The sequence below is a fragment of the Polyergus mexicanus genome, unplaced genomic scaffold (assembly GCF_030449975.1).
Source record: "Polyergus mexicanus isolate NDT 795.1 unplaced genomic scaffold, iyPolMexi1.0 SCAF_19, whole genome shotgun sequence".
NCBI lineage: Eukaryota > Metazoa > Arthropoda > Insecta > Hymenoptera > Formicidae > Polyergus > Polyergus mexicanus.
Genome location: NW_027223339.1, coordinates 5,380,389 through 5,403,266, shown reverse-complemented (window position 1 = coordinate 5,403,266; position 22,878 = coordinate 5,380,389). Strand labels below are relative to the sequence as shown.

General features: G+C 32.0%; 2 protein-coding genes across 2 annotated transcripts; both read right to left on the bottom strand.

Annotated features, from left to right (window-relative positions):
- Positions 1-89: 89 nt before the first annotated feature.
- On the bottom strand, positions 90-16,558 carry LOC138941459 (paramyosin, long form). Its single transcript, XM_070311144.1, has 16 exons — positions 16,153-16,558; positions 14,666-14,722; positions 12,394-12,480; positions 12,108-12,274; positions 9,179-9,416; positions 8,970-9,089; positions 8,609-8,758; positions 8,324-8,470; positions 7,981-8,197; positions 7,565-7,692; positions 7,123-7,235; positions 2,414-2,609; positions 2,207-2,335; positions 1,634-2,005; positions 915-1,366; positions 90-720 (listed from the first exon to the last, which is right to left on the bottom strand). Exons 1-15 carry the CDS (start codon positions 16,267-16,269, stop codon positions 971-973), a joined length of 2,634 nt encoding a protein of 877 aa, XP_070167245.1. The 5' UTR covers positions 16,270-16,558; the 3' UTR covers positions 90-720; positions 915-970.
- On the bottom strand, positions 2,618-5,989 carry LOC138941462 (paramyosin, short form). Its single transcript, XM_070311149.1, has 2 exons — positions 5,267-5,989; positions 2,618-3,768 (listed from the first exon to the last, which is right to left on the bottom strand). Exons 1-2 carry the CDS (start codon positions 5,582-5,584, stop codon positions 3,178-3,180), a joined length of 909 nt encoding a protein of 302 aa, XP_070167250.1. The 5' UTR covers positions 5,585-5,989; the 3' UTR covers positions 2,618-3,177.
- Positions 16,559-22,878: the final 6,320 nt, after the last annotated feature.

The following is a 22,878-nucleotide window of genomic DNA, read 5'->3' as shown; positions in this document are numbered from 1 at the left end:
GAGATATTGATTATATTAAAGCTTTTCTGATAAAGTCTTTTAGGATAATGTACATTGGAAAAGTATAGGAAATGAAACACACAAACGTCTTCGTACGTACGCGTTTCACTTTATTTATTAAATTAATGTTGACACAGGTTATTGGTATGTTGTACAGTGAGAGTTGTGTATATGGGTAATAGTTACCTATCTATATGTAATAATAGAATAGAGAGATTTAAAGTTATCCCATTTAAATACAATTGCGACACGCGCGAATAGAAATGACATAAATTGCCATTGCTCTTCTCTCATGTTCCTTATCCGTTTTCTCTGCCCTTACGCTCGATTATACTTACATAATTGGGACGAGAAGATTATTAACATTGTTTTCATAGCATAGTTGAATGATATATTGATTCTTGAGTTCGAGTTTTTCATGCTTTGCACAAATCCCTTAAATAGTGTGAGCGTTAATTTCCCTTTACTTTAACATTTTCGTTGCGACGTATCGCGTGTTTCGTTGATGAAGCAATTTTCGTTTTCTTTTTTTTTTTTTTTTATTATGACGGGTCGTTATATGCTGATAACTGCACTTGCATCATTTCTATATATATATTTATGCGTATATTCTGGTTGCTCCAATTTTTATACCTCGAAAATAACACATCGTGAAAACTTTCAGCTCTTATGATGATTGATGTCGCGTCTTTTTTTTTCGTTATGGCGTGTTCACGATGCCTGTGAAAAATAAGAATGAAAATTTCATTTCGATTAGAAATAATTGAAAAATGTAATTTTGTTGTCTATTTTATTTCATACAGTCGTCGATAAATCCCATTTTTCAATTATACGATTAATTAGAAATGATTAAAAAATTGAATTATTCTATAATCATTAAATACGCTCATGCGTGATCTCTGTATTATACATACATTTATAAAGACGCGACGTTCAAAGTGGCAAAGATGTTGGCGATGACGATAATGGTTTAGGACAGGTCCTGCCTCGTTTCTTGGACAAGGTATACCTGGGAACCGGGCACAGTTGAAGTGGTAACAAAACTACGATGTTTGGCGCGGATTAGGGTCAAGTTGCTCTCTGCGGTGTCGGCACGATCCTCTGCAGCTTCGAGCTCTCTTTGGAATCGACGAACCCTGCTGACGCTCTGCTGGGACATGCCCTCCTGCTCCTGCAGCTGCCTCTTGTAGATGCTGACCTTCTGACTGGATTTATCGAGCGCTTCTTGTAGTAAGGCAATATTCTTTGAGTCCTCCTCAACTTGGATCATTACTTCCTTGATGTTACGCTCCTTCTTACGTAAGATTTTCACAGTCTCGGTGTGTCGGCGCTTCTCCTCGTCCAACTCGAGTTCCAGATCGCGAATCTATAGCGAGAATTATCATAAAAGTGACATTTATTAATAATTAACATATTGCAAGCGTAGAATTTACATGTCAACAAAATACTGTTGATGAAAACTAAAAAAAATGCTTTAATACACATACACAACATAATATTACATTTATTTTATTACATAAAATCGAATCGTATATTAAAATAAATTAAAAAAAAAAAAAAAAACTATTAGTTACAGATTTATGTTAAAAACTACAAAAACTTAAATACGTGAAAAAAATTTTTGAAATCTTACCCTGGCTTCAAGTTTGCTGATGATGCGCTTGCCTCCAACAATAGCGTTGGCCTCAACCTCTTCCAATCTCACGGACAAATTCTTCACTTCGATCTCCAACGATTTTTTGATAGCTTCGATCTTGACAATACGTTCCTGTTCCTCATGAAGAATTTCGACAGTATGCTTGAACTCGTTCTGCACTCTCTGGTATCTCTCATCGCTGACTCTCAACTCCTTGGTGACCTCTTCGTAATCCCCGGCTAAAGTAGTCAATTCTTGCTCGAGTTTAGCCTTTAATGAAGCGATGTTTACATTGATCGTGGTCAGCTCGTTGATGCGGCTGACCGATTCTTCGTATTGTTGCTCGACAGTCCTCTTTGCACGCAGAGCCTTTCGACATAATATATAATTTTACACTTTATACAGCCCCATTACATAATGCTTACATAAGTTATGTTTGTTCGTACCTTTGCTTATCCAAAGGATAAACTAAACCTTTCGACAATATTGTTATATATAATTGTAATATGATTAATCTTTTTCAAAAAAGTCAACATATCAATATTCAGCAAATAAATCTCATACACTTACAGATTCGTAATTACCGCGAACTTCCTCGAGCTCGGCCGTTAATGATTGGAGGCGGCGTTGACTGATGCCCAGTTGGTCCAGAGTCACTTGCAATTGACGCTGCACTTCATCGTAATGAGCTTGTAATTCCTGAAAAACGAGATGATCCAATGTGATACGTTCGCCAATATATCCGACGTGTTGGCTAATATAAGTTTTAGATATTACAGTCAGAGTGAGAGATTGCTTCTTGATGGTCTTTTGCAGATCAATGTTATTCTTGTTGGCGACATCCAGGGACAATTCGAGCTCGGTGATCTGGATTTGCAGCTTCTTCTTTACGCGTTGGACCTCGGTCTTCAATTTCGTCTCGGCTTCGACCACACGGGCGTTCAGCTGCTCGATTTCAATGCTCGTCTGCTTGCTAATCAATTTCATTCGATGTAAACATTTCATATAATTTTGTTATCCTCCAAATTTTAATTGACAATTTTAAATAATCTGGATAAAATTTTTTTAGCTTTTCTATCGCGTTAGAAATGTTTTAGTGTAGTTACACTTCTTATTCTTAATTATTCAAACAATTCCGGATTTTTTAATATTTTCTCTTACTTTTATATTATTTCTCAGTTTTCATCGATTTACCTTATCCAACCTGGGATTTAATTTTTGGCTGTTTCATTTTTTGCACGATTATTTAAGAGAATCATAATTTGAAATAAAATAACAACTTTGATTTAAAATATTCTTCTGTTTTTGGAAATTAATATTAATATTAAAAATATGTATTATAATTGTATGGAACAAGGAAGTATTAAAATATAAGGAGTATAAAAGTAAATTCTTGCTAGATACAAAATGAAATGCTTATCGAAATCGTTTATTTTAATTTTTCACGTATTTCTAAAAATTTTCTATCTTCCTAAGAATTAAGATATTTAATTTTTCCGTGCTACTTTCTCCGCAAGAACTCGCAAAGACACAACTCTTATCTATCTAGCACGCTTAACATAATACTCGCATCCTCGACATTTATCTAAAAGCTCTCGCCTTGCCCGATCTCGGTACCTCTTATCGAGAAAATAATTGCTGGATTTCTGCTCAAATCCGCGCAGCTCTTTGCTAAGCCTATCAAGCGGTTGCATCAGCTTATCCTCGTCGAGCAGAGCCTTGTTCCTTTCATCTATCAGTCTAGCGTGCGTTTTATCGTCCGAGAAAGTATGCACAGTCTCCCTTTGGAACTTTCGGATGTCGGCCAACTCCTGGCTCTTGGACAAGTTCTTCAGGGTCTCTGTCATCAACTGGAATTCTATCGCTCTCGCGGACTTTCCCCGCAGGTTTCTACCATGCTCCGGTACATCCTGTCCTTCAGTCATCACCTGAACGTCCTTCAATGCTTGCATCTTAATATCGTTTATCGTCTCCTGCTGAATCTGCTTGGCCTCACTGCGGGCGCGAGCGCTGGCGAACATCAACGGCATCGGTAATCTCTTTAGGTTCTCTCCCGTTCGTGGCAGAATATCCTTGGTTACGCGACTGGCGTGAACGGTCTTGGCCAGGCTGAAGTCCGAACGATTTGCTATCTTCGGGCACGTCAGGTAGATAGATAGTCAGCATTAATTTTGTGCCCAGCGTCACGTTGCCCGTTCTTACACGAGCGTCTATCGGGCGCCACCGTTTTCCGTCGTGCACGCGCACTTACGCGACGCAGCCACCTAAACTTAGCCACGGCGGTCCAGAATGCGAAAATGAGATTCGCACCACTCACGACCGACTCTCTTTAAAGACTCAAGAGCGACTGCCAATGCACTGAATGCATCGCCGATACCTAGTGTCCCTTTCGTCCGGGAGACACGAGATGGATTTTTTACTCCGCGACTTGGCAGATCGTTCCCGGACTTGCTCAGGATTGCGAGAAATGATCCAAATAATAAAGTGCCAAGAAACTATTCGGCAGCATCTTCCGCAATATTTTTATTAGTAGCTCGGTTAGATCCCTTGAATTGGTAAAAGTGAAAGTTTTCTTAACGAATTATTTAAGAAAGTTTCGTCTATATAAAATATCGAGCTAGAAAATGTCTATTCTTCTTATATTATATTTCTAAATATACTTTGTATTATAAGACAGATAAATTTAGGTTTTTCTATTTAAAAAAAATATAGAGATACGTCGCTCTGTCACGTTCGACGAAAATGTATGATCATTTCTTAGAGAAAATAACACGTTCAATCGCCAAATATTAGCAAAGCCAAGACATGTATTGCATTGTATGGGTGATGCAGTTGACTTAATACAATAACGGATTAGGAACAGTCTAAACGATTGCATTTGAAAGTATAAATACGAAAATTAAAAAGATTCCGTGCGTATTATTTCAAAAAATATTATTTGCCACACACACATACATTTGATACTCGTATACTTATTATTTATTTAACTATAGTGATAACAAAGATTAACTGATGTAAAAATTACAATCAATCTTGATACGATTATAAGTGATTTAATATCGCGTAAACAAGTGTAAATTAGTATAAATTCTATTTTATTTAAATTATAGAATTTCTCACATTTATTTACTTTTATTAAAATTTAGTTAATTTAATATTATTTTTAGCCTCTAAACTGTAGAACTATAGTTTTAAAAGAAGAATGTTATGTTTGCGTGTGTGTAAGCATCGTAAAAAATTTTTTTAGGTAATAAATTTGTTAATATGACTAATCTTTATATGTCTGCTATTATTTTATTTTTAGGTATACAAGAAATTAAGTAAATACGACTTCGATGTCGCATCGTTATGCCAGATATTTTTATTATAGAGAATAAGTAAGAGTAAATTGCAAAACGAGAAAATATAACAACGTCAATGATGATACGAATTACGCACGGCATCCGCGCACGTGTCTTTGATCACTCGAAACGAGGCAGCCTCTTCCGCGGCACCAAATTTAGAAACCGAAAAGGTCAAGCAGTCACCGAGTCGCACGGCACTCGGAAAACGGATCGCCTCGTATTTCCCAAAAGTTCCTTTTCGAAATGATTTACCAACAATATTTTCTCTTTTCCTACATTATCGTACCTTAAAGCGAGACAGGTGATCTCTGGCTTCGTCTTCGGCGTTGACCGCGTATTTAATGAGATTGTCTTTTGTATAGGGTTGCACTCTTTTGTCTTCCCATAAGACACTACCATCAGACCAGGGTAATTCGGGCAACTCTATTCTTCTTTCAAATTTTGACAGAGTTGATCTCGCAATGCGTTCTTTGGTATCTATGTAATCGATCATTGGCTGATAGTAATTTATACCGTAGCTGTAATTTCTATCGTAGATGTACGTTGGATAATGTCGCCATTTTGACTCCAGTGGCATGTGAATCGGTGGCATGTAACCCGCCATTTTTCGTAAAAGTTTTAAATATTCACACAATGTTCTTTTATTTTTTTAATACGAATAATATGTCTGTGAAGAAATATGAAAAGTGCTGTATCAAATCGTTTAGACTGTCGTCTCAATTGTTAGAGTTTTTCCTTTTTATTTTGATTATATTTGTCTGCGATTTTCAAGCTTTTAGTCACGTGACGGATTTATGGAGACAATATTCGTAATTCTTATGGACAAGTTTACAGATGCTGCTGTCACTCTTGTGACAGGACCGTCGACAAAAATTGGGCCGATGGTTAGATAGTATCTTTATAGTTTTCGTTGTGATTGCCACATCGGAGACAACCAATCAGCGCCTTTCAATAATAATTAGACCATGACTAATTAGATTTACTGTACTTATTAATAGTGTCGTTCTGTTGTATAAGTTATCATCTATATGTGCCCTCAATAATATTAAAATTTCTATTTATATCTTTATAATATTCTTATTGTATTTAATAATAATAATCAATTACTATAATTTGATTATTATTCTTCATATAATTTTGCTTTTATAAAGTGTAAACAATACATAAAATATCTATAAAATAATCATTTATATTGTATAATAAATCGTATTATACTTCTTTTAATTTGATTTTAGAATTAATATAATAAAACAGATTAGACAGAAATTTTTTTTTAATCTTGCAATTAAATAATGCTTATGATGTGAATGCCAATGGTAGAAAGTTTGATAAAATGTCAAAGTAGTAAATATTGTCAAAACATAATTAATATTGATGTTATTTTTCAACTTCGTCATTTATGAATAAATAGCTAGAGGTCGAATGAGAAAGCATATATACATATAATGATTAATTGTGTAGATCAATCGTAACGATAAATTTAACTACGATTTATTATATGTGCTAATAATATAGTACTATTCAACAAATGATAGTCGATTGAAAATAAAATTGATTATATCACAATCTAAAATAATATGGTTAATATTTATATCTTATTTTGTAACAACATTTTTTTGCAATTTGTATTATCAATTAAATCGATGTACAGTAAAACTTGAAATGTTAAGAAGGCGATCGTGTAATATAATTTCTGATTAAAAATTAAAACACAAATTTGTGTAAACAAAACAATTTGTTTTATATAAACACAACTACATTGGTATTTTAAAATCTTTAAGAATGATTCTCCTTTTCTTAATCCCAGGTTAGAATAATATGCGTGTAACCTTATTAAAAAGAAATAAGAACTAGTTTTTTTTTTTTTTCTAAAAAGTATGTAACTTTAACTAGAAAAAAATTTTAATAATATTCATATAAAAATATAGTGATATATAATTTAGTGATAAATATAATGATAAATATAGTCATAAATCTAGTGATATGATATCAAAAATTAGTAAGGGAAAGAAAAAATAAAATAAAATAAATAAGATAAAAATTACAAATTGTTAAAACTACTAAATAAATTAATATTAATATGTCTATTGAAAATTATACGAAAAACAAATAAAAACGGCAAATTAATTTTCAACAACTTACCGAATAATTTCGATTTCTTCATCCTTTTCAGCAATACGTCGTTCGTACTCGTGACGCAGTTGACTCAATTCGGCTGACAATCTCTGAGCACGTTGCTCCTCAATTTTGCGGCCCTATGTTGAGAATTTTTTTTTATTTAATATTTTCTCATGATATCTTTGTAGAACATTAATATAAAGACATGTTTTTCGATTTTTCTAATAAACACACTTATTTTATTCTAAAATAAATTTTAAAAATGCTAATTTGAAGTACTATCTCGAAAATTAAGATTTAAACTTGATACAAATCTGATTACAAAATTCTTTTAAGATATCTTCTTGATTTTTTTAAGTTTGTCTTAATAATTCTATATAAATATTTTTTTGCTTATACCTTCTTTTACGCAAAGAAGCTTTTGTTAGCATAGTATTATGCTTTATTAATGTAAATGATCACTTACTGCTTCAGCTTCCTTGTAAGCGGCAGCCAATTCTTCGCGTTCATTCTCTAATCGGCGAAGTTCTAATTCTAGTTCGTGGAGTCTACGATTCATGTCAGCCAACTGATTTTTAGCGTCGCTAAGATCATCTATAAAAAAATTAATACGTTATAATATATAACGATTGAAGAAGTTTTTTTTACAACTTAAATCTTTAAATTATTTTTTTCTGTTTTATCAAGAGATTATTTAGTCAATCAAAAAAAAGAAAAGAAGAAAGAAACTGGATAATAGAATTATTTACTTTATAAAGGGAAACTTCAGTTTTGTTAAGAATACATTTTAGAGTGTAAAGCTACTTGTAACGCACTATTATAAAAATGTATATTAATTATTATCTGTAATTTTGAGTTATAACTCAATCAGAAAATCATCACCTCCAAGTTTCTTGTTTTCACGGGCCAATTGATCTTTCAATTCGCGGGTCTTATCGAGTTCGGCGTTCACACGTTGCAGCTCTTGTTGTTTGTTGCGGAAATCGCGCTGGCTTTGCTCGTACATGGCGAGAGATTCCTCCAAACGAGCCTTTAATTCTATATTGACTTTCTCGAGATGTTCGACACGCTTCTGAAGTTCGCGAGCAGTTCCATTGGCCTTGATAAAAGAAATTATAAGAATATAAAAAATTTTTCCGTGTGAAAAATATAATATTTAAAATATCTTTTCAAAAAAAGATGCGTCAGCAAAGGATTAACAGTGAATCTCGAAAGAGAATCTTACCTTCTCTAAATCGATGATCAGAACTTCCACTTCGGATTGCAAGCGCGATTTCTGTTTCTCGAGATTATTAATCTTTACAAGCAAGGTCTCGATTTGTTCTTCCTGTTCTTGAATGCGCGCGGAATATTTGCGACGTAATTCCTCTACCTATGTAAAATTACATTAAAAGTTTATTAGGTCATAGAGTTTTATCATAAAAGAGAAGTGAAAAAGATTAATGTGTGTGTGAATTTTAAATTGATTATTATAAGTCGACATAATTATCAACACAAGTATGTTAATTACCTCTTCAGCACGAGCATTAGCTTCGGTCTCGTATTTCGATCTCCATACTGAGACTTCTCCATTGGCCCTGACTAATTGACGTTCGATGTCCAAACGCGCCTCAGATTCTTCTTCCAGCTGGACGCGGACAGACTCCAATTCCACCTCAACCTATCGATTTGCATTAACAATAGTAAACATATCTCATTTTTTTAAAAAAGATGAAATATGAAATTTATACATTTATATATATATATATATATATATATATATGTGAAATTTAAATACCATGTTATTAGTATTAATAATAGATGTTGATGTGTTGCTATTTTTAAAAGAATAGTTAAATTTGAGTATATAATAAATGTGTTGAATTTCATACCTGATGCAGCGAAGCCTCGACCAATGCACGACGGCGTTCTTCATCTTCAAGGCGACGGCGAGCATCCTCGAGTTGACCCACAATTTGCGTTTTCAAGTAGGTAATATTTTCGATATTTACCTAAAATTTTAAACAAGTAATTAGCAAGATTTATACTGAATTGAAAAATATAATCACGCTCTCCATTATTAAGGTATAAAATACTTTACCTTGAGATCTTGCACCTCTTTTACCAATTCGATATTCTCTTGAGATAGCCGAGTTTTGTGACTAGTGATGTCGACAATCGTACGGTTTAATTCCTCAATCTTGACGTTCAATTCGGATACGTGCACTTCGAGTTTTTCGACTGTTTTAATCGACAGCAATTTTTCTTTACTAACATTGTCAAGCTGAGCGAGGAGTTCATACACTTCTTGCTGGAATTTAGATTTTTCCTTGTCAGCTCTGAAATCATACAATGGCTTTGTTAGAAAAATTTTATTTAAGATCTTACTTAAAAAATGATACTTTATATATTTGAAGAAATTATTTTGATTTTCTTAAATTGTCTTTAACTTAAAAAATGATAGAGAAAAAAATTAGCTCCACACAAAAAGCACTTTTTAAAATCATAAAAAACTCGTTGCACAATATGAATTTATTGTGAATTAATTTAATTAGCAAAGGGGGAACTAACGATCTGATTAATATATTGTAATATTCATAGAATATCATAACTCAATATTGAAAGGTTATTTTTATATTTTTAATTAGACCAACAAATAATAGATAAAATGTCTGATTAAAAAATATACTTTTTTAATTATTTACATTTTGCAAGAAAATCTAATAAATTATAGAAAGCAATGAGTGAAATTCGTAAAGATTAATTTAAATATTTATTACTCATATATAATATTATCACTTATATGTAAAATTATTATATGTAAACTTTTCTTCTAAAATAAATAAAAATATGAATAGAGCAAATTTGTTTAAACACAAGATATTATATGTAAATACACACATGTTTTCGAAATGTTTAAATAATATTTCGATCTTTTAAGCAAGCGTAAAATATATATTTGGCGTTCTCTATTTTTTAATTACTTCTCAAAAATAATTTTAAAAAATATATAAAATATATCAGTAATATTAGACAATGGAAGAAAAAATTCAAAAAGTAAATATATATATATATATAGTCTACATGATATTGATACAGATCTTAAAACAACATATATCTATATACCAATAAAACTTTTCTTATACTTTCTATGCGTAATGCACTGATAAAAAACATTACGCGCGATTCTATTTTTTTGGGACACGTGAAAAAAAATTTAGGCGATATTAGACCTATACACCTACATGTGTAAAGAGGATGTAAGGTATCGGTTAGTCGATTCTTGGGGATAGTGGGGATTTGTGCCGGTCGCGTGTACTAATATGGCGCGCCAACGTTGGGGTTGCGGATTACCGCGCGACTCGCACGGTTAAAAATAGTCATAAGCCAAGTAACCACGCGAGCAAAAAGAAGAGAGAGAGAGAGAGAGAGAAAGAGAAACGTGTGATAGAGAAAGACAAGGTGTTTTCGCACCGAGAAAGAGAGAGAAAGAGTTACGTGTCGCAGTTTTACATCGAGACCCACATAATACACCCTTCTTATTTCCTGTTCTACGAACAAATAAAAATATATTTTTTTGCGTGCTGCTATACTTGTGACATAATTGAGTCTATTTCAAAACTGAGAAAAGTATCTGGAAATTTATGAATATATTTGCAACAATGGATAACGATAGATTGAATTATTGAAAATTATTATGCAAGATTATCGCGAAAAATGTATCCAGTGAAAATGAATGTGTAGATTGTTTTTTCTATGTTTATAATATTCGAAACTTTTGCCAAAGTCATAGATGCGTGTGTAGGTAATGATGACAATTTATAATTAGCAGTGAAATCACTATCTACAAAATATAAAGGACGATCAAATTTGATACTACTTGCATGTTTGGATGGCTAAAACAAAGTAACAGCTGTGAAATAGGTATTATTTTTAGCAATGATATGTCAACTATTTTGAGATAATCTTTAGAAAATTACACGTGTCTCTTCAATATTTGATGACATATGTATTGTAAGTATGAGTACTTAAAATTTTTAATAAAATTTGTAGTAAAGTTTCTTGACATATGCTACTTAATACAATTCGTTCTCCATTAATTAAAAATTATATTTGGTAAAATATGTTTTATATGCGTATGTGTGTGTGATTTTATGATAGTTTATTTTGATTTGACAGAACAATATTTTGAGTTATTTACCGTTTGAAAATTCATCTGTAAACCAAAGTTTCGCATTTCAGACAATAATTATTCGAAAGAAGGTTCGTTTTTACTTGATTATTAAATTTTTCAATTAAATTATCAAAAGCTATCATAGCAAATCTGAAAACGGTCACGGACAATCAGCAGTCTAATTAAGTATCAACGTCCTTGTGTAAACGACAGAATCGGCGTCTCGAACAGATGATTATGTTTATAAGTGCCGATCTACCGAATCTTCGTGTATTTCAGTTGCAAGTCCGTTCTCGGCTTGGATTATGGCCAATACGACTGATATAATTCACACAAATCTTCTTACGTACATTCACTCTCGTTTGCGATGAGCCGCGCTATAATTATCCACGTGATATCGTGACTCATTACGCCTCCTCCCTTTTAACGTCTTGCCTTTTCCCAAATATCGCACGACGCTTCTTCACGGAATCGTTATTTGCTACGCGCCGAATTTCCGGCCAGTTCCCAAATGTTTATTGAAGCTCCCGAGCAACGCGCTTATATGGATTCAAAGGAAAGATTAGCAAATGTTTACCCTGCAGCTGCTTTGCGATTACGAATATACATGTGCCGTTAGACTTTTTGAAATATTCGGAATTCTGATCTCTGTCAGCCATTTCGGTTTTCTAATGGAAATATCAAATTTAAGCTATTCAAAATGTCTAAGTGACTGAGGCAGATAATTTAAAAAAATATAGAAATATCGAACAAACTATATTATTATATTAATTCTTAATGTACAATAGTATAGATTTCATAATGAATTGAGATGGGAAGAATTCCATTAATTACAATCACGGTTTCCGTTACCAACCTGGCACGTGCTTTCGAAAGCTGGTCAATCTGATCTTGAAAATCAACGACGACTTCCTGATGTTTTTTGCGCAACAGATGTGCGGTCTCCTCGCTCTCGAGATGGACATCTTCGAGTAATTTGCGCAGCTTGGCCAATTCCGTGTCCCTTTTCTTATTGATCTCGAACTGCAGAAAAATATCATTTCAATTTACGAGTAATTTAAACAAGCTACTTAATTTTAGTGTTTTTATTAAGTGGGCTAAAGAAAGAATTATATATATTTCCGTAAGGTGTAAATACTTACTTGAGATTCGGCGCCACCCTCAGCCTCTTCGAGACGTTCGGACAGCTGGATGACTTGCACGCTTAAGTCAGCGCGCTCGCGTTCGATCTGTAATATTATAATAACATGTAAGAAAAAATTGAACAATCTTTTTGACTCGGAGATAAAAAGCGATTAGCTAAAGCAATATTTCAATTAAAATCGACGACAAAAAGTAAATTACAATATTTCTTGAAATAAAATAAATTATAATGAATAGAATGACATACTTTTATTATCAAAATATTTTTTTAACTTAGAAAAGAAACGTGTTTTATGTTTTTTGGTCTCTATATAAGTTGGCGTGTGCGAATTAGATCTTTAAAAATTAGTCTTTCAATAATGAATACAACCGTCATTATATATATTTTAATCGAAGTTCGTGTAATATATATATTTTGCTAGGATATCTTTAGCGATAACTTGACGTCAAGTTTCTTTACATCATGAATAGAACAATCTATTTTCGACTGCGACGTCTATATCGGGAACTTTCATATTACAAACGAGGCGTTTATTGCGAGAAAATAAAATCACGATATCGCTTTTACCATCACACATACACACAGTTTATGTGAAATTATTTAATATAATTTTTTTTATATTGATGTATGTTACATGTTATATTGTGTATGTATGTGTTTATTATTAATATTTTGTTCAAGTCACTTAAAATATATAACAAGTAGGAAGAGAATTATTATTATTATTATTGACAATTTAATTTGAATATTGTATAGAAATTAAATTTTTGTTTTGCTAGGACTATTATGAGAGTTATGTATATATTAACTGATTAAACTTATTAATTTGATATAATTAAAATAAATTAAATTGTTACATATTTATATAACCATAATATTATATATACAAAAAATTAGATTAATCATTAATTTTCGCATATTTCCTTCAAGACATTTGCAATTTCTAAACGTAATATATACATTTTACGAATTTTTAAATATGTGAAGCATTATGAAAGAGTGTATATCGTGTTAATCGTCACTCGAATTTTCAGATTTTATAGCCTCGAAGCACGAGGAAAATTTTTGGCAGCCGTTCAAGTCACGCAGTATTACAGCGTGCGTTACATAGGAATTCGATTTTTGTGGAATTTAAACTCGCATGAAATCCGAGAAGTTTTTATAAAACTTAATTTCTTGTTTGAAGCTGAAATGCGCGTTTTGTTTCACGCGTGTGATTGTGTTAATGTTATCAGTGAAGAATGTAATTTCCGTTGTCGCAGTATACAATTCCGTCAAGTATGTACAGATTTTTAAAAAATTCTATAAAAATCAATTTTCTAAATGAAAAAAGAATTTTTTGTCAGGAATAGAGAGATTAAAGAAGCATTTTTCAAAATATTAATTTTCTTACGTGGATATTTAGGAATCGCTTAAATTTTTCAGAAGATTACACGATAGTGTTTATAAAAGTAGGCAAGCAGTGTTGGATACAGCGGAGGAATGTGAGAACGATCCCGAAGAGCTTCGCGTTCCTAAAAATAGACGCAACTCAAGAGCTGGACATTTCGACCTAGTGCTCCCCACTCTGCAATGGATTAGCATCCTCAGTTCATTTCCATCTCCATCTCTGAACTAGTGATACCTGATAACGAGCGCATTGTCGATAAAGAAATGTAATTCTGTTTAGATAATGTGATGCTCTTCGGTAGCAGATATTCTTAATATTATTTTGTGAATCTTGGTGTTTATAGGTAGCCAAAAATAGGAATTTTCACAAAAACGGGATTTTTCTTAATATAATCTTCAATTCTCTCGTTCAATGAGAGTATATTTATACTTGAGTGGTCTTATATCCTGTTTTACCTCTTTGATTACGCTTATTATATCATGCTTATTATATGCATGATGTAATCAGAAGAGCAAATTGCGCTCTGTGTGAAAAAACATATTCAAAAATTTCTTTTTAGCAATTAATGTCATTTCAATATTGTTATAATGAAACAATTACTTAATATTTTAAGCGCGCGTCAACCAATACTCTAATAAATTTGCAATGGTTATCTCGGTACTTTAGCCTTTAGCCTTTGGTCTCATTTTTCAGAAAATAAAATCAGAAAATAATAAAAACAAAATATATCAAAATTTTATTTCGATATAATTGAAATATATAATTAATCTCTCGAAAAACACGATATGAAATATCACGGCGCACGCATCCGCCATTGCGTTTGATATATTAAGAAGCGCCAAGAGTGTTTAGATACTGTAAAGACATTCATAGAACTCACCCTCTGGCGCAGCTCCCTCTCAGACTCCAGGTCATCCTGCAGTAGGCGGATTTTGTCCTGAAAAGAGAGGCAATAAGGATTAGAGGATATCACGGCGCCCGTTATAGAGGGTCGACGCTTTACGTAATCGCTCGACGAAAATATCCAACCGCGGAGGCTCGGTATTTCGGAAAGACGGATAGCCTCCACCGAATAGATTCGTCCTCGGGAGAAGGAGAGAACGACATCGCGACGTCTGCTCAGCCGCGTCTTCGAGCCACTCGTCTCGATTATTTCAAGAAAGCCGTATGCCGATGTTTAGATTGCGCCGGGATAAACATTCAGACACAACTATATTTGCAAGAGATAAAGAAGTGTTCTTACTTGGTCATGTGGATGCGGCTGTACGCTCCCTTATATTTCTCTTGATACGTCTTAAAAGGAGCAAAATCCGAAAAGATCCGAAAGATCCATCAAAGAATCTCGTCGGATGGTATCTCGAAGGGGGGTATCGATCTGACGCTTTGGCACGATCGTTATTTCAGACCGATATTTCGTCGACTATTTTTGTACACGAGCAATCCGATAGCTACAGAACGATCGTACACTTTACTTTCTCGTCGGGTTGGCACTAACATCCCTTATGGTCACTGAACTTTCGCGGTTCACTACCTTCGCGATTGGTCACTGCTCCGCATCGTTCACGCGCGAATCCGTCGTGTATCACTGTATCTCGGATGGTTTCGTTTCGATGACACGCGAAAACTTCTCTAACAGGCTTCATGTTCATTAAAATCTTAGCAGTTATTCGACGCGATCGTTGTGCGTTTCCTCGGGAAGCGCTGAAGAATGTCGGTCAATGCGTCGTCCTCTTTCACTTGCCGCCATTATACCTAGTCGTTGCTTAGTCGATGTACATCGAATAGCTTGGAAAATATTATTTTATTCATTTGCTCGAATTCTCTATCTTACTTTAAAGTACAATCTTTCACATTTTTCAGAGAGGAAAGTAATTATCCAATTTCTTCGTACATTAGATAAAAATTTTCAACAACATCAAATATATAAAAATTTCTAATTTTTGTAAAATAAAGGAAACTCTCTCTTTCTCTCATAGCTTAATAGTAAAATGTTAAAATTTGCTTTATCAGAATTTTATTTAATACAAGTTTTTACAGATTATCTAAATTCAAATTTAAATTTTTCTTAAAATTAAATTTTAATTTTATATACGGATTTGTTTTGTTCGATTAAATTTCTGACAATGCAGAATCTCTTTTTTCAATAATTAATTTTAGGTGGTTCTTTAAAGACGATATAACACAAGCTACATCAATTATTCATTCAATTAATTATTTCTTCTTATTTAAGTTATTTAAAGTATAATTAAAGAACCGTTATTCAAGAGTTTTAGTAATGACCGTTTGAAGAAGCAGACTTTTTCTTTCGACTGTCGTTCCCTCCTATGAAAGGACATATCAGAGGCGTTTTTATTTCGCAGGACCTACCTCGAGTCTGCTGAGAGCGCTTAGGTCGGCGCTATATTCGATGCTAACATCGGCAGTACCACCACCCGTGGAACGATACGTGTACTTGGAGCTCTTGGCAACCGCGGAAGACGACATCTTCTTCGCTTTGTCTTCTCTGCTTGTCTTCGACAATGGATCTAGTTTCTTTCGTACTTTGTGAGATTCAAGTTGTCTCGCGTATCCTTCAATTCGAGCACCCTCTTCACCAATAAGGGTCTTTCTGTTCGCTAAGTCAAGTTGCCTCGGCCTCAATTGTTGGCGAGTTCACTTCTACTTTCTTCCACGTTCTTCTTCTTCTTCTTCCTTCTCTTCGAGGTTTCGGAGCCGACCAGCGCCCTACTCGTAGTGCGCGACCCGTCGTCGTTCGTATGGCGCGCCGGCTGCTTCATTGCTTCGTCAAAATGATGATCAACGCAAGCGCACTGATGCTAAACCCCCACCAGGAACAGCAAACGAGTTCGTCATCACTGTCGTTCTTGTTGTCTTCATCATCATCGAGGAGAAACCACCAAGCAAGACACTAGACACCTACGTTGTCGAGAGGTAGTTGCCAAATCGACTTAGATTTGGCCGACAACGGTGGAAGAGATGCCGAGTAGAGGATGTCGCTTCTTAATGACTTTATTATTCGTGAATTTTAAAATTCGCCATCAAGAAATTTGTTCTTCAGCGCTTCTCCTGAATTATTTCCCGAAAATTAGAATAGAATATATTACATTCCTTGATTTTCAAATATTAAATTTATTAAATAAGAATTTCTCATGATAATTACTTGGATGTTTTAAATTAATTTGTTGGTTGTATCGTATAATAATTGATTATAATCAGAGAAGGTTGTGTATAATAAATACAAAAATATAACTAATATATAATTCGAATTAAATATTAACTAGATGGATGTAGAAAGATGTGACATAAGATTTGCACGCGCGCGCATTTCCATCACTCTCCTCCGTGTACTATATTTCGTTATCAAAAAATAAATACGTACGATATAAGTATTCTATTCTTAAATGTATGATTTATTCCGGTCGCTTTCTTTTTCTATTTACATAGAAATATTTTTAAACTATGATTTAAAGAAACTAAATCTCTTTTCTCTTTATATATTGTATATATATATATATATATTTTTTTTTCTCTTTAAACATGAAAAAATATGTGATAAGATATATGTTATTGTACATTGAAATTTACGTGACAGAAAAATAGAGATACGATTTTATAGAAATAATTATTTGATTAATCCTGAATTATGTATTTCGCATCGCAACATATTTGGCGTCACCGGAATTAAATCGAGCGATCTGCGATTCCCAAAGGGGATTATTTGTCCAGAATTCGTGCACAAGTAGATACAACTGCGTCGTAACTAATCCGAACCGATTTAGTATAGTGTACTTGAAAAGAGACGCAGGGTCGAGTAGGACGCTCATCTATCGATGAAATGGGCTGCCGACTCATTCAGAGATCTATCCACTTACAAGTAGTATAGTGTAGAAGTGATGCGCGCGATGGAAGAGAAAAATGTCGAGCTATCGAACAGTGTCACTAACGCATATCACAATAACATAGAGTTGTTTTTGGAAAGTTTTATTTGTGAATAATTTGGTAGTGGCATACATTATGATCATTATTATTTATTTCGATGCATTTGTCTAAAGTGGATATAAAATTGTTAGCGCACATTCAACTTTAATTTTAAAATAATTTTACAGTAATGCGCAATATCATCAGTGCAGATCGTCTACACTCTAAACAATATTTAATATTATCGTTAAAGAAAAAAATTTCTAAAGTAAAGTTTTTATTATACTCTTTATTAAAATAATTGTTAGGATTTTATACACCACAATTTCATTCTCTATTTCTTATTGTCGAATTATATTTCATGACTTTGTTAAACTTTTGTAGTGAAAATAATTAGTAACATTTTACAATTCATATTTTTCATTTTTTTTCTTAATTAAATTTCTTTAATAAATGTTTATTATATCTAACATTATAATAATACACAGAAAAAATTAAATATTTTTGATTATGTCAATTTTTAATGATGATTTTTATCGAAAGAAAATTATTAAGTAGAGAACGTTTTCGTATTCCAAATTTAAGAAATTTTGAAAAATAATACTGCTTATAGCGAAAAATATCTTGTGTGAAATATATTTCGCAATATTTATATCCATCTTGGATTTATCTATGACTCATACTGGTAGAACAAGAGCAGACATTATAAAATACGTATACGTGCGGGAGTATATATTTGTACAAATATTTTGCTTGTTCTTTATAGCTCACATTTAGTTGTAATTTATTGGAACACAGCTCGAGTCTCTTTTAAGAAAAGCTAAAAATATTTAATCGAAAAAATATTTTATTTGTTAATTCCTATGAAAGAAACTCTTATTTTCTTTCTGATTTTAACCGCGAAAGAAGTTCTCTTTCTGATCTTAGCAGTATTACATATATATGTTTTAAATCTTCTTTTAAGAACGATTTATTAAATAGAAAGAACTTGATTAGCCGTAATAAATAATTAAAATAATTAAAGGCATTATGCAAGAAATTTTATATTATTATAATCTTTTATCAAATTGTAGCTCTCATTTATTATTTAATAAAGCAAGTCTAATAGGTTTTGTTGTTGCAAAGACTTTGTTACTTTTGCATTGTCCTTTGCGTATCGTAAAATAAAATGAAATAGCGCTTTATTAATTCGTAAAAATAAATTTGCAATAAAATAAAGAATGACAACAACAACAAAGACTTTATTTCTAATAAATAATTGTGATTATTCTTTTAGACAAACATAGTTCTAACGCTTCTAAATCTTTGTCCATAATGCAATGTTATTATCGTTAATATTATTTTGTTTATTTTTACAGTATCGATTGCGAGAAATGCGATCAATATTTGATAGAGCGAAAGACAGACTTCTTCGTGCTGCTTCAACGTCTACGTTTCATCAAAATTCATCCAATCCATTCTCCGGTGCCGGTCAGAGCAAGATCGCGCTGCCATTCCGGGTGCTTCTTCTTTTTCCGCCGGATTGCCAGTTTTCACACAATTTTCTCAACCTCCCACTTTGCCCCACTACCGCGAGTGTCTATAAAAGGTCGCCAGGCGATGGTGGGCAAAGATATTTGGTCGGCCTAGCCCGGAGCTCACCAAGTAATTTGAGATTGGCCCCTTCCTTGCATGTTCTTCTCATCGTCTTCTACAGTCTTCACCACCCTCCCTTCTTGAATGCGTAGCTCGCTCTGGTGGAGAATTCCAGGTGTCAGAGAGAAGAGGTGGCACATCGTCAGACCAAACGCCAAAATAGCTCTCTCATCTGTCCCTCTTTCCTGCCGATCTCTTTCAAGCGTAGTAGACGCATCTTCGTTTTTTCTTCCTCGAAAATTCCCCGTTTTCCTTTAATTAAATTTTCGTTATACGGAATTTAGAAGCAAGCGTTATTTTTTTTTTTTTATTGTAAAGTAATTTTATTTTATGTATACATATATATATTCTTCTTTTCGCGCGCGTGAAATTTTATTGGGCTTAGAGGGTTTTTTCAATATTTTTTATTTTGCATAATTTTAGTTTACATAACTTTTTGGTAATTGCATTTTATTATGACTGTTTTATTTAGTTGTTTATTAAATAATTTTTAACCGTCGAATGTGAATCTTAAACTTTTCTGCGGGCAAAGAAAAAAAACATAACATGTTAAGAGCTTTGGATTAACGTCATAAGAACTTTGGATTTTTTATTTACACATCTTTATATATTTTACATAATTAAGAGCTATTTTATATATATATATATGTAAATATTTATAATAGCTGTTTATTTCCTAAAATAATCAGTAAATCTAATTTGATTTTTACTCTAATCTATTAATACTTCTTCTCTATCTATTCTCTTTCTTTCTCTTAATGATACCGTTCGGTCATTTATGGCATAATGTTTGTTAATAATTTATGAATACACTTTCTATAATTTTACACATATTCTTATTTTGCCAAAACTTGCTTTCAAAATAATATATTGATTTTAACAATTGCATTTTATCATAGCATTTAATGAGATATTCGGCTTAGGATTGATCCAGACCAATTAGGTCATATCGTTTATTCTGTTTACAGAAAAAGAGACCATGTAATGGTCAAGTAAGAGAAAACAATAACTCGAGAAAGTATCTACTTGTGGAAATTAAATATGCAATGTTTACGAGAATCGGTACTTTATGCAGGAATTTTTGAGATTAAAAATTTTTGTCATTTACACACACGCACAATATGTTTCTCGTTTTATAATATTTTTTTTATAAGAATAATCAAAATAAATATTCTTGGGAATAAATATTTTTTTATTATTTTAAATATTTTTTCTATTAAATTTAAAATATAATTAAGTTTTTGACAAATATAATGTTCTAACTATCAATTTATTAGTTTATTACAAAAATATCTGAAGCTCATAGTATGGATTGTGTAATTTATTGGTCAGATATAACTAACAAATTCATATAATAGTATACAAGAGAAACAATACAACAAAATTTGTACTTCTTGAATTTATAGTTTTACTTAAAAAAAAATAATAATCATTTCCAAGTCGCCGAATTAGTGCGCTGCCCTAATTTTCTAAATTTAACTTCTTCCGACTCTTGTTCGGTTGAATTTCTATGCACTATATCGAAAGATCTTGACTTTCTAACCATGTGCTAACTATTTATATGCAAAACCAACCAATGAAATTTATACACTTTATAACAATTGCCACTTAATCATGTATAGTGTGAACAGAGATATAATTGTATTTTTTAAATATATTTTGGCTCTCTATTATTATTAATTGTGAAAAACTTATTCTATTTAGAAGAGAGTATAATATTTATATGCTCTTATATAAAACTCAAGCAAGTATTCAAAAATTATTTTTAACAGTTTCATATTTTATATGAAAATGTCTATACATAACTCTTTTGTCTGTTGTCTGAATATCGATACACAATAAATGACATGCAAAACACAATTTATTAATATCGCGTCCCCTTTTCATATTATAACATAATTTTCAGCTGTTTCTTGCAATTCTGCACCTGCCATACGCATATCGTTCTATAATTATAGAGCATATTGGTTCAAGATTTAGGAAGAGGATAAAACAGGTGGAAGAAATTTCTTACTAATGATGAAGCTGCTAAATTTATTATGGAATGTATGCGACTGTACTTACGAAAAAGAAAAGAGAAATTAAATGCAATTATATGCTTTATTTTAACGTTATTTTATCCATATTTTACGATTATAAAAATACATTTGAATTTATTATGAATATTGATTATTAGGAATTATTAATTATTATTTATTTCTAAATTATTATTATTACAAAATTTTTGACATAACATTTACAATGTTAAATCTTGACGATTATCAACATAACGCGTAAATTATTCAGAATATAGGCCATCGATGAACACTAACTTGTCTGCCGAATAACAATGGCTTCTGAAAATAGTTCTGTGACTATAAACAATATGATCTGCTCCGCTTTTGAGATGTAAATTGAGCTGTCGTGCGCGCTAATACGTAATCTACAATTTTGATCGCGTATAACTGTGCTAAATATAATATAACCAATCTCATAAAACGTGCATGTGATTTTTATCGTATAAAATTACTGTATTAATCTTATGCTTGTCAAAATTGCAATGTGATCTTTATTTAAATATAGAATACTTTTGCATTATATAATATTAATGATGAAAGATGATTTTCAATCCTTTATTAATTTCTAAATTCTTTATTAATTTTTTGTTTTTTATTATTAGAAATAAAGTACTACTTTTTTTTTTTATAAAAAGTTAATTCATCGATTATTGTATTCGTTCGCACGATTCACAATGACATGTCGACTCATCGTCCAAAAATTACCACAAAAGACTCATACCAAAGCTTTTCAATATTGCCGCAGAAATTCGGGATGACTAAGTTGGTCTATTCCTGTCTGAAGAATACTCTTCTATATTCACTGAGAAAGTGGGGTAAGTCGTATAAAATATCAACTCCTCGTCAGTCACGTGTTAATCTCACTTTGATTTTCTATTTTCACTTTAGTATGTGTCCTGCAGTGGGGATATAAATATATAAACACTTTCGAAATCTGAAAATAATCCTAATGATCCATAAATGTAGATTTGCATCATATTCTCTAATAGACTATTACATTTTTTATAATCTTTATTATAATATTAATCTTCTTATAGCAACACATACACACACACATACACATAAATCACAAATAAATATTAGAATGCGTAGTTTTTTTTATATCAGCGTAAAAAAGATTCTTCGATAATAGAAATTCTAAATGAGAAAGTCGAATATATTCATTTATCTATTTTATTTTATTTTTATTAGACTTATTTTATCTATATTTAATTTATGTAGTTTAATTGCTTCTTTACTTAATATATTCTCTATGTATGTATATATTGTATAGTATTATTAAAAACATCTAAAATTCTCTACAGGCATGTACGTAGATAATATATAAATGTATATTATGCTATTTAATCGTAAAATGAATTCAAAATATATCATTTATTATTCAGCGACACATTATTTTTTTGTTGATCTTTAGATCAGATTTCAGTTTTTAGGAGCTTTCGAAGATATTCTTGTAGCGCCGCCAACTTAGAAAGCTCTCAAC